We start from the raw sequence: 12,801 nt of genomic DNA, 5'->3' as shown, positions 1-12,801 counted from the left end.
GTCCCACGTTGGGCTCCCTGTGAGGAGCCTGCTTCTCCCTCTGCCTATGTCTCTGCCTCTCTCTCATAAATAACAAGTAAGACCCTTAAAAAAAAAAAAAAAAAAAAAAAAAAAGGAAGTTCTCCCACCCTCTCCCACCAATATTTTACCCTCTTTCTCATCACCAAATCCAGAGAGCTCCGGATACTGTTCCTGATACTGATTAAAACCTGACTGTCAGTCAAGTCACTTACTATGGTTATTTAATTATAAAGTTAATCTTTTTAAAGATTCATTTATTTAAGAGTGCGCAAACAGGCACAGGGGGAGAGAAGAAGGAAGAGCAAAGAGAGAATTCCAAGCAGACTCCCCACTGAGTGTGGAGCATGACTTGGGGGCTTGAACCCACAACCATGAGATCACGACCAGAGCTGAAATCAGGAGTCAGACACTTAACAGACTGAGCCACCCAGGCGCCTCTATAAAGTGGATTTTTGTTTATATCAGTGATAACAAATCCTGAGTTGTTGGAAATAACCACAAGACATACAAATTGCTTCCTCTTTGAAATCTTGAAAGGATTTTCTTCTTTGGCATGAATTGACCCCAGTATTGACACATCAAACCAGCAACTGCTAATCAAATCGAACTTCTCATCAAAAGAACTTCTTAAATTATCTTTTAGTTCAATTTGAAAAATCACCCAGGACCCCTGAGTGGCTCAGCGGTTGAGCATCAGCCTTCAGCCCAAGGCGTGATCCTGGAGTCCCAGGATCGAGTCCCACATCGGGCTCCCTGCATGGAGCCTGCTTCTCCCTCTACCTCTGCCTCTGTCTCTCTCTGTGTGTCTCAAGAATAAATGAATAAAATCTTTAAAAAAATGAAAAATCACCCCAAAAAGTCAATTCATGTTTTTCCAAATTATAATCTTTCTTTCTTCTATTCATTATTTTAAATATTGTTTTACTATTCTTAAAGCCCAACTCTTCAAAAATTTCAACTCATTTAGTTGTAGAATGTTAAGCATCATTTGTTTTTTAATTCGTTTTCTCAGATTTCTGCTGTGTTAGTTTTAGAACAAGAATTTAACTCATTTCCAGAGCTTATTAAATAGATATTTAAGTTTCATAATAAATTATCTGCCATATAGGATCAATTTTTACTCCTAGGATTGCAGTTCTCAAAACATCTTTGTATATAATTTTTAAAAATCTGGATAGCATAACATATGAAACATTAACACAATACACTATACTTCAGTCATCAAGGGTTTTTCACATATCAGTTTGAAATTACCCTGAGATTAAGAGTCACATGCTCCACTGAGTGAGCCAGTTAGGGACCCCAACTTGATACTAATTTTCAAATAGATCATTCAAAGCACACAGCTAGGTTACTCTGTTTACCCTTATATACATAAACATGTATTATCAACTTATATACAAAGACTAACACAAAATTAACATAATAAAAGGAAATTACACATTTATGAAGTAACTTTCAAAGCTTTTAAATTTAAAAGCAGCATAAAAATAAACAACATTTTTTTTTTTTTGAAGATTTGTTTGAGAGAGAGAGAGAAAGCAGGGGGAGAGGCAGAAAGAGATGGAGATAGAGAATCCTCCTGCAGACCCCCTGCCAAGAATAGAGCTGGATGTGGGGCTCAATTCCAGGATCCTCAAATCATGAACTTAGCCAAATCAAGAATTGGTCACCTACCTGACTGAACCACCCAGGCACCCCTAAAACCAAACATTACTATTATTATTTTTTATAATTAAGTGCCAATTTATATGGAAATATTGAATGCTTAGCTTTCATAAAACTGAGTTCATACCATATTATAATTATTCAACAGTTTAGCATCCCAATTTTCTAATTAAATAACATACATATAAATAAGTACTTACACAAGAAATTTTAAAAGGTGCAAATGTTATAGGTTCTTCTCCATACAAAGGCCAATAGCGTTCACATTTTTTCTGTTGTCCAAAAAAAGAGTCAGTAAGTAATTCGTATGATAGTTTTTCCTGAACTTTTACAAATACTTTGTGTACTAGTGTGCAACTTGTTGCTTTTCCCAGAAAACAAAAAAACCTGACATCAGTAAGACAAAGTGTTAGAAGAACTTAGACTTATCCAACTGTTCTTAAAGGGTAGCTACTGTTGGCTCTTCAAGATTACTCATAAAAAAACTTATTAATGTAAGTGTCTGAGCTGTTCATTGCTATCTGCTTGGTCAGTAAGAGTAAACTCCAAAGATCCTCTTCTAGAAAAGAAACACCGTTTTAAAAAAACAAAGTGCCTGGCACAACAAAGTTCATTTAGTATAAAGGGTTGCCAGACAAGTCCTAATACTTGTAAAATGACAATCTCTATAATATCTAGCTGAATTCCCGTTAGGTATAAAATCTGTGGATAGTGGATAGGATAAAGCTACTTGCTTTAAAAAGAATTTTCCAAGTCCTAACGTTACTATTTTATTGACCCTTAGGTTCCTTTACTTGTAAAAATGGGAGTAATAATCCTTATCTTGCACCATTGTTGCAAGTACTAAAAATATTTTTCAAATATTCTATTGATGGTAAAAACTCTATACAAGCATGATGTACTATTTAAATTATCCACTTTTATTTGAGATTACAGAAAGTTTAATTAGTTTGCCCTCTTACCTTCCCATTTTTAACAAGTATAGACTTAGAACATTCAACTTTCACTGGTTACTAATATTAAGCCCCATCATTTTAGAAACTTTGGTTAAGTGAATGCCTAACTTTGTAGAAGATACAGTGATTCTGATGCTAAGAAATGATGCAATTTTATCAAGATCCTATAAAATTAAAGCCTGTAATTAACAATCTAGCTTAAAATAAACCTTTGGCAGTGGGCAATGCATCAGTTCTTACCAGATTCTTACAGGTCTAAACACGTAAGTGAAATCATTAACTACAGACTGGAATTATCTCTAAGTTGACAATAATGCACACAGGACAACAAAGTAGAACTATATAGTAAGTATGTCAATTTAGCTTACAGTAAATAGTGGTAATATTTTAAAAGACTTAAAACCACACACCTCATTTCCCAGTGAAAGTTTACAGAGAATAATAAAATTAATTAAATTATTTTTTAGGGTTTTTTTTTTTTTTTTTTTTGAAGAGAGGGTTTTCTACTGGGTCAAGTCTTAAATCTTGAAACAAGCAAAATACAAGTTATTGGAGTTTAATTTAGTAAGAAATGAAAGCTGCATGACTAACATGTCCCTCTTTATAAGTTATAACTAAGGACTGGTATTTATATTCCAGGTATAAACTTAATAAACAATCAATACCAAAAACTATGTGCTAAACATCATACACGTGTAACCTAAGAACATCATTCATTACAAAGATGAGGAAACTAAAGCTCAGAGAGATAGTTCACTTCACCATGGTCAAAATGATAGTAAAGTGTAGGTTTATTTGATTTCATTATCTATGTTCTTTCCATTAAGTCATATTCTAAGTCAAGATGAATCACAAAATCTTTAGCTTCAAAAATTTCTGTATTCAATACCTTTTTTCATCAAGTATTATTACTGAAATACAAGTAGTAAACTTATTAATAGAATGGAAGGAGGAATAAATCCTAACCTTTAACAGTAACTTAAAAAAACACTAGGAGAATGAAACTGAAATATTCTACTGCAAACAATTAATAATACTGTTTGTTACTAAAGTACATCCTGTCGAATCTTAAACAGATAATTACTTAATTTCTTGGTTTGTGTATTTTCTAATCTTAGACTGTTAATTTTCTACCCAATGTTAATTAATATTTCCACTACTGGTAAAGGATTTAGTAGGGAGGAATGACAAAAATTATTAGTTAGAATAAGATTTTCCGTTGATTTATATATTACAATGTCCACATAACTAAAAGATGCACTATCTTGCTTAATGCAATATATCTCTTACTGAATAAAATTTCACAAGAATTTTTACAACTTTTTTGCTAGAGGTGAATTGGGTAAGGTGATAAGTGAAATAGATTTTTAAAAATTCCACTTTAACGTACCACATTAATATAAAGAAAATTCAAATCACCACATAATTTGTTCTAAGTCTGATATGTGTGTCGGACCACACTTAAGTTTTACTTAATATCTATTATATATAAATCTATTAGCACCTTCAATATTAAAACTTAATTGGTCTTAATGCTGCACAAGACCACAATGGTTTTAAAACTATTTCACTAGCACAGAGTATAAAAATAACAATATTAAAAATTTCAGATTAAGGAATTTTGTTCTCTTTGCTTTTGAAGATAGTACGAACAAAAGAAATGTTGTATTCTCAGAGAAATCAGAATATTCAAGCTACAAGTTGGTGATAATTAATAAAAATTTTTTTAACTCATTTTCATTTGCTCAATTTTATTCTTATTTTGAAATACCTCTCTACTTCAGTCCATAAATAGTCCATAAATACTTATAACATCATTAAACATCTAAAGACTATGAAATAACACAATATCTACTTTTTAAGTGTATCATAAAACATACCTATGAAATGTAAAAAAAAATGTTCATGTGTTTTAGAGATTATGATGTTCCTTTTATCAAATAAAACCAATAGCAGGACACAAAAAAGAAGTATCTACTTTAACCACTTGGGTTCAGAATATAATAAAGGACCAGGAATCATAATATCACTAGAAATGAAGTGATAAAAAGGATACTCCACAATTATTTTAAATGTTAATAGTTATACATACCCTTCCCATCTCAAATTCTCGACAGGCCATCACAATGATCTAAAAAGAAATGGGAGATGGGATGAGATGAAGAATGTACCAGTTAAACACAATTTTACTTTATAAACAAAATATGAATTCCAAGAACTACTTTTTACTCTGAGTAAAATTATACCTGGCCTGTCAAAAAAAGTAGTTTTAATATTAAAAGCAGGAGTTAAAGAAATGATCAAAATAACACCTTATTATCAAGGGGTAACTATACAGCAACAAATTAAATTGGCTTCAATTAACATAATGTATTTTATTTGAATTAAACTTTATGATTCTTACAGGTTGGCCTCTGACTTTTGAAGTTACATTAAAATATAACTTTTAGGATATGTTTACTCAAACACTATGAAATATTCTAAATACATTTAATAAAATTATCTGAAGGTTGAATGCATTTAATGTGTTAAACAAAAAGGTTATTAGATTTGCTTCTTCATCCTAATATTTTGTAATGTAACGTTTCAAACATATAGCAAAGTTAAAATAATTTTACCTACCATCTATATTCTACCCTTAACATTTCACTCTTCTTGGTTCAATCACATAGCTATCCCTCTATCCATCTATCAGTTCATCTTACTCAGTAAGTCAATAACTTACTAGTTATTGACTGAGGAAAAGTAACTAGTAAATTACTTATCTTCTTAAAATAGTTCAGCTAATTAGTGAGAATTGAATGATACACCCTAGATTTCAATTTCTGTCTTTTTAGTAAACGTTATAATTAACATATCCTTATGGCTAAAAAGTCTTCTTATCACTTATTCAGTAAAACATCCTATGTCATTACATTAATACTTCTCAAAACAGATTATGAAAGGTAAATTACTTACTACGACATTGTACTCCCATATCATCCTCCAAAAATCTATTACTGTATTTGCTAAAGGTCCTTGGGTTGCCACATACGCTTTTGGCCCATAAACACCCTAAAATAATTAAAAGGAAATTTCATATTATTATAATTACCAAAAATACTCCCTTACCTAAATTTTAAGGTTTCAAATTTTATTAGTAATACTCCTCTTTTCACATAAAATATTTCTAAATAATTTTTCTTTCATAGTACATAAAAGCATGACAAAATATATTCAATTCACTTCAGCTTTTGGAGAAATACTATTTTTGTGTATTTTTAGACATGGCACACAGAAATGATAATTAAACTAAACTGCCTTATGCTATGGGATGCCTGGATGGCTCAGCAATTGAGCATCTATCTGCCTTTGGCTTAGGTCGTGATCTCCAGGTCCTGGGATCAAGTCCCACATCCGGCTCTGTGAGGAGCCTGCTTCTCCCTCTGTCTAGCTCTCTGCCTCTTTGTTTGGGTCTCTCATGAATAAATAAAATAAAAATCTTAAAAAAAAAACTGCCTTATGCTAATTTACAAATTATTATTTACTTGGCTCTTAAAAAAGAAGCCCCAATACCTAGTCAACAAAGCTCACTGGAAAGAAACATAAAAAACATGCACTGATTCTAAAAACAATAGTAAAACTACCTAACAGTCCAATTATTTACTCAAAAGGTTTACTTGGTACCTACAATATACATATCTAATTACATACCTGGGAATATATGAAATAATATGCTAAACTAGTACATAATATAATCACACAATAAATCACTGTTACTAAGTAGAATTAAAAACATGGACTTTTCTTTGTTTTCAAGGATTTTATATTTAAGTAATCTCTATATCCAACATGAAGTTCACACTTACAACCCTGAGATCAGGAGTCGCATGCTCCATCAACTGAACCAGCCGGGTGCTCCAAAATACTAGAACTTTTAACAAATGTCCTTATAAAAGAATATCAACATTGACAACATCTGAAACAGCAAACCACCTACATATTAGTCTTTGTTTAACTTTTTAGTTTTGGGTTTTGCCATAATTTTAATAAAATTGATTTTGTTGGGGAAAAAAGTTTTTATTTGAAATCATGACTTTAATGTTGACACAGATAATATTAATTTTACCATATAACTTGTACCACCTTAATATTTCAACAAAATATTTTTTAAGTACCTATAAATACCATATATAAAAGAACTGAAATTATTCAAAACACAGAATAACTATTGGAACAAAGTAGTCTTTTATTTAATCAAGTAGCAGTTTGGGCAGCCCCGGTGGCACAGCAGTTTGGTGCCGCCTGCAGCCCAGGGTGTGATCCTGGAGATCCAGGATCGAGTCCCATGTCGGGTTCCCTGTGTGGAGCCTGCTTCTCCCTCTGCCTGTGTCTCTGCCTCTCTCTCTCTCTCTGTGTGTGTGTCTCAATAAATAAATAAAATCTTTAAAAAAAAATCAAGTAGCAGTTTGAATCTATTGATAACTATGTAAGAACTTGACTGCTTTTGTATAAGAGTAACCAAAAATGGTTAACTACATAAAGGCTGTATTTAATCTTGTACTCACTAGTGCTGCCACTTGAAAAATAGTGACAATTTTCAAAAGGTATTAATCTAAGTCTGTAATTCTATAATTTTGAAACAGTATTACACACTAATTCCAGCCCTGATAATTTATCCTCAGAAATTCGAAAGAAAAATGTTCACTGCAATATTACAAACTGGAAACAACCTACATAGCTCAACAACACGGAATGACTATGTCTGTACATTTTTGTACATAAACTCAGAGGGACAATGGAAAAGATTTAGCAACTGGTAAACTGTTTATAAGTCTTCAATGTAAAAAAAGAAACAAAAGAAAAAATAGAAAGCCATCACAACTATCATGAAACTAAGCAAAGTCTTTATCTTTGTGAATAAGGTTAGAAGGAAACCACATAAAAAGTGTGCAAGGGCTGTAATTTTCTTTTTGTTTTTGCTATTGATATAATATTCAGGCAATTTAAAAAAAATTTAATTATTATGTAAGAAGACATTAAGTAGGGCAGAGAAACACCATTTAAAGTTAATACATACCTTAATAAAATTTGCATTGATATAGTCTGAATCTTGAGAAGGAGTCTTTAAAGTCAACTTAACTCGACTGTGATCAACTATAAGGAAAAAAAAATAAAAAGAATTTCATGAATTATGCCCTGTTGATAAACATATGTTTTCTAATAAGCCATATAACTCAAAATATTTTCTTTAAAAAACTTATAATATCATATTTATAGAAAATAAGTCTATAAAAACAAAAATCTGATGATGTAAAGCTATGTTTTAACGCTATACTGTAATCAGAATAATCTCAGGAACTCTTTTAAAATACAAATTCCTGGGCATCATCCCAGATTTTGCTAGACAAGAACCCAGGGTGAAGCCTTTGCAGTTTTTAAACAAGTATATATGAGGTAATAGACTCTAACCACTGATGTACAAGCTCATTTGCTAAAATTCTTATTAGGAAATGTAGCTTTCATATTTCACCAGAAATTATAAAAATTAAGTAAATTATGACAAATGAAATAAGATGATTCATAAAAGTGCTCAATACTACACTTGGCAATAATATTCATTATTAGGTAATGACAACTTAAGGCTAAAAAAAAAATCTTTACCAAAAAAGTTCCAAAATAGAAATTTCATTAGTTTTATAGAATTGCAACTTTATTTTTAAAATAAAAGTAGTATGTATATGATTTTTAAAAATCAGATTTTAAAGAAAGTTTTTTTTTTCTTTCTTTCTTTTTTTTTTTTTTTAATTTAAACAGGCTCCATGCCCTAATGCAGGGCTTGAACTCACAACCACAAGACCAAGACCAAGACCTGAGGTGAGATCATTTGGACACTTTACCAACTGAGCCACCCAGATGCCCCTTAAAGAAAGGTATAAAATGAAAAGTAATCTTCCCCCACCCTTGAAGTCCAGGTCCCTTTCCCAACAAAGACACTATTAAGGTTCTTTTTACCTTGCAGAAGTAATTTTTATGCATATACCTACATACTTGAAAAACTATGCAAATGCAATCATCTCATATTCTGTATCTCACTTTTCAGTTAATCCCATATCTGGGAACTCTTCCCAAAGCTAATACATATATCTATCTTATTCACATAATGTTACATGAAATCCATTATATGGATGTTTTATTATTTATTTAAACAGCTAGTGTACTGATGAACCATTTTTTCCTATTAAAAACACTACCACACTGAATGCTGCTGTCCATGTATCTGCTTTCACTGCTAACAGTGGTATAAGATAGGTTCTTAACAGAAGAAATGCTACTTGCCTTCTAAAAGGTGTACAGTAACTTAAACAGTACAAATGCTATTTGTTAGAGTGACTGGTGTTCTACTTTTTAATAAGTGACATTCTAAAAAGTAAAAACATCAGATGTGTATTTCTTGAACTATGCAAGTGGTCACATATTTCATAATTATTGATTAGATTTCTTTTACCATAAACTGTCTGCTTATATCCTTTGTACATTTTTACCTATGTCTGTTTTCCTACTGATTTATATGAAAAAAAAAATCAGTCTTTAGTCATAGATAGTACAGTTTTGTTCCAGTTTGTATTGATCCTTAAAATTTTACTTAAAGCTGATTTTAGATTTACAGAAAAACTGTAAAAATAGTACACAGAATTCTCAAATGTCCCTCACTCAGCTTCCCTTAATGTTACATAACCATCACACAGTTATCAAAATCAGAAAATTAACATTGTCACACTATTTTAGTAATTATTAGTAATTAACAGACTGCATACAAATTTCCGCAATTAAAAATTTTTTTTTCTCTTTCCCACATTACATGTAGTTATTATTTCACCTTAGTTTGTTCCAATCTATAAAAGCTGCTCTGACTCATTTTGTTTTCTTCTGATTAGAATGAGGGTATGCATTTTTGGCAAGAACACCAGAGACCGATGATGTGTCCTTCTCAGCGAGAAGACACACCAAGTGGTTTATGATGTCAATATCATATTACTTGCCATGTTAACCTTGGATACTTGGTTATTATGTTGTGGCCTGGTTATCCCCACTGCAAAGTTACTATCTTCCCATTTGCCATAATAAATATTTGGGGGGAGATACTTTGAGTCTATGAAATCCTAAAGTAGTAGGATTGACTAATAGTCACAAGTATCCAGATTAGAGAAAACCACAACATATAATATGTGAAATGCTATTATCATATTATGGTCCTTTCTAATCCAGGGACAATGAATATTAAAGGCAATTAAAGGGCAGCCCAGGTGGCTCAGCAATTTAGCACCGCCTTCGGCCCAGGGCCTGATCCAGGAGACCCAGGATCGAGTCCCACATCGGGCTCCCTGCATGGAGCCTGCTTCTCCCTCTGCCTGTGTCTCTGCCTCTGTGTGTTTGTGTGTGTGTGTCTCTCATAAATAAAATAAAATAATAAAATAAAATAAATAAAATAAATAAATGCAATTAAAATAGAAAAAGACAAATACAGAAATGGTAACAGATGAATAAAACTTAGCAAACTCTTAAAAGTCATCTAATGAATAATCTGTCAATGACTCAAATTTTATACATTAGTACTAGGGCTCAGTTCCTCTGATGTTATTAATTTTTGGTGAAATCTTTGGAAACTTGTAGGAAGAGATACAGAAGACATACTAGTCTCCAATTAAAATCATTGATCTCTTTTCTGTGTTTCCAGAAAAGAAAATGTTTATATGTTTACTAATGCTTTGTTTCTTATCTCATTTGATCTTCTGGTAAATGGGAATACTCAGTTGTTAGAATAATGACAAGTAATTTACACGAAGCTTCCTCATCATTTTTGTTAGTAATGAGGAGTCCCAATTAATTACCTTTATTCATGTGGCTATTAGCCTCCAGTTAAAGTATCTCAAACATAGGGCTTTGTACAACAGTCGGTTTACCACTGGATCCTCAGTAATATGTTTCTGGGGATTGTGAACCCAAATGAGAACAGTGGCTCCCAACTCATCGTCCATACTGGGACCAGGCTGCTACATCCAAACTGTTAATTTTTTTTAAATATTCTATGATAGAGAATTTTATGCATACACAAAAATAAAATAACATAATGAATCCCTATATATCCATTACCTCATTTTAGTAATTTCAACATTTTAAGGTTTTTATCTAAGTTCCAGTTCGATTACAGTGTAATATTTAATTACAACATTTTGCCAATCTTATTTCATCTATCTCTAATTATATAACACCTGGGGAGGGGGGTTGGAGAAAGCAAATTAAAATACAAGACTTCTGAATACAATATTCTGTAGTAAGTTTGATTCAGTAAGTTCAAGGTGGGGCAGAAAAATGGCTTAAACTGAAGCACAAACAAACTTTGTAGTCGTTGTTTTATACTAAACAATTGTAGTATGTTATTGACAATTTTTAAAAATCAATATTAGGTTGCTTATATAACATAATACATCATCCTATGTATTTTCAATTCTTCATTGGTGCTATTAAGCATAAACATGTATAGAACTTAAAGAAAATTAAAGAAATGAAAACAATTATTCCTCTCCATGGTTTTGCTGATTGCCTCTACAATCTCCCAAGTACCCAACTCCAAATATGCCTGGGTGGCTCAGCGGTTAAACGTTGGCTTTCCACCCAAGGCATGATATCAGAATCCTGGGATCAAGTCCCACACCTGGCTCCCTTCATAGAGCCTGCTTCTCTCTCTGGCTGTCTCTCTCTCTCTGTGTTTTTCATGAATAAGTAAATAAAATCTTTAAAAAATAAAAACAAAAAAACAAGATTGGCCACACAGGAGGCTCCCTAAGAAGCAACTTTTTTTTTCCCCCAAACAAACATCAGCAACCTATGGCAACAAGGAGAAAATATTTAAATATTGTCACCTCTGAAGTAACCAGAACTTCCTCTTGATTAAATCCTAGGTCTTAGGGAAAAAAAGAAAACTCTCCAAATTAAATTATGATACATACATCACACTAATCTATCATTTCTAAAGGACAACCAGTTTGATTTTAGTCCTCTGAGCAGACAAAGCACAGATCATTCTTGACACAGGGCATCTAAATATTTCTTAATTCTGGAACTGGCCTCAGTATTCTAGTATAAAGTAAATCAAATCTCCAAGACAGCTCCAGAAAAACCTATATAATCTTTGAACAATGATGAAACTACTTTTAATGGACCAAAAGCAAAAATGTCTGCTTTTGCCAGTTTGACATTGTATTAGAGGTCCAAACTAGTAGAATAAGGCAAAAGAGACATTCAGATAGGAAAGGAAGTAGTAAAACTGTCATTATTTGCAAATAAAATGACTCAGTATATAAAAAAAAGCTAAAGGATCCATAAAAACTGCTAAACTAATAAATGAGTTCAGGAAGGTCACTGGATTAAAAAAAAATCAATACAAAGATATAAATTGTATTTCTATGTGCTAGTAATAAAGAATTTAAGAATAATTTCATTCAAATAAAGAATTTTTTAAAAATACAAGACTTGTACACTGAAAATAATAAAACATTGCTGAGAGAGAGTAAAGATCTAAATAAATGGAGAGAGACATTTCATGTTCACAGATTGGAAGAATCAATAAGGTTTAAGATTGGCAGTTCTCCCTAAACTGATCTGTAGATTCAATGCAGTCCTTATCAAAATCTCATTAGGGTTTTTTTTGCAGAAATTGACAAGTTGATCCTACAATTTGTATATAAATGAAAAAGAAACCAAAAGAACCAAATAAATTTTAAAAAATAAGAACACAGTTGGAGGACTTAATTCTTGCTTTTAAAACTTACTACAAAGCTACCATAATGAAGACAGTATGATACTGGCTTAAGAATATAATAGCGTAGTAGGGAAAAAAACAAAAAGCCCTTATATTTATGGTCCAATGATTTCCAACAGGGGTACCAAGGCAATTCAGCGGAGAAAGGACAGCCTTTTCAACAAATGGTATTAGAACAATCCTACTTACACAGATTTCAGAACAATCCTACATACACAGATTTCAGACAATTAACTGAAAATGGATTATAGACCAAAATTTAAAAGCTAAAGCTATAATAGTACTAGAAGAAAAATAAGAAAACAGGGAAAATCTTTGTGTCCTTGAATTAGGCAGAGTTCATGGATAGAATAT

General features: G+C 31.8%; 1 protein-coding gene across 7 annotated transcripts in view; it reads right to left on the bottom strand.

Moving 5' to 3' along the window:
- PTPN12 (protein tyrosine phosphatase non-receptor type 12) overlaps nt 1-12,801 on the bottom strand; it is an 85,136-nt gene that overhangs the window by 30,665 nt on the left and 41,670 nt on the right. For all 7 annotated transcript variants that reach the window (XM_049096678.1, XM_025449599.3, XM_025449601.3 and 4 more), the window contains 4 exons: nt 7,705-7,781; nt 5,604-5,699; nt 4,738-4,776; nt 1,890-1,961 (listed from right to left, as the gene is read on the bottom strand). In XM_049096678.1, the coding sequence (XP_048952635.1) occupies nt 1,890-1,961; nt 4,738-4,776; nt 5,604-5,699; nt 7,705-7,781 (284 nt within the window). The remainder of the gene's footprint in view (nt 1-1,889; nt 1,962-4,737; nt 4,777-5,603; nt 5,700-7,704; nt 7,782-12,801) is intronic.

This window comes from Canis lupus, chromosome 18 (assembly GCF_003254725.2).
Source record: "Canis lupus dingo isolate Sandy chromosome 18, ASM325472v2, whole genome shotgun sequence".
Classification (NCBI taxonomy): Eukaryota; Metazoa; Chordata; class Mammalia; order Carnivora; family Canidae; genus Canis; species Canis lupus.
The sequence above is the reverse complement of the archived record's forward strand: the minus strand, read 5'-3'. Positions and strand labels throughout refer to the sequence as shown.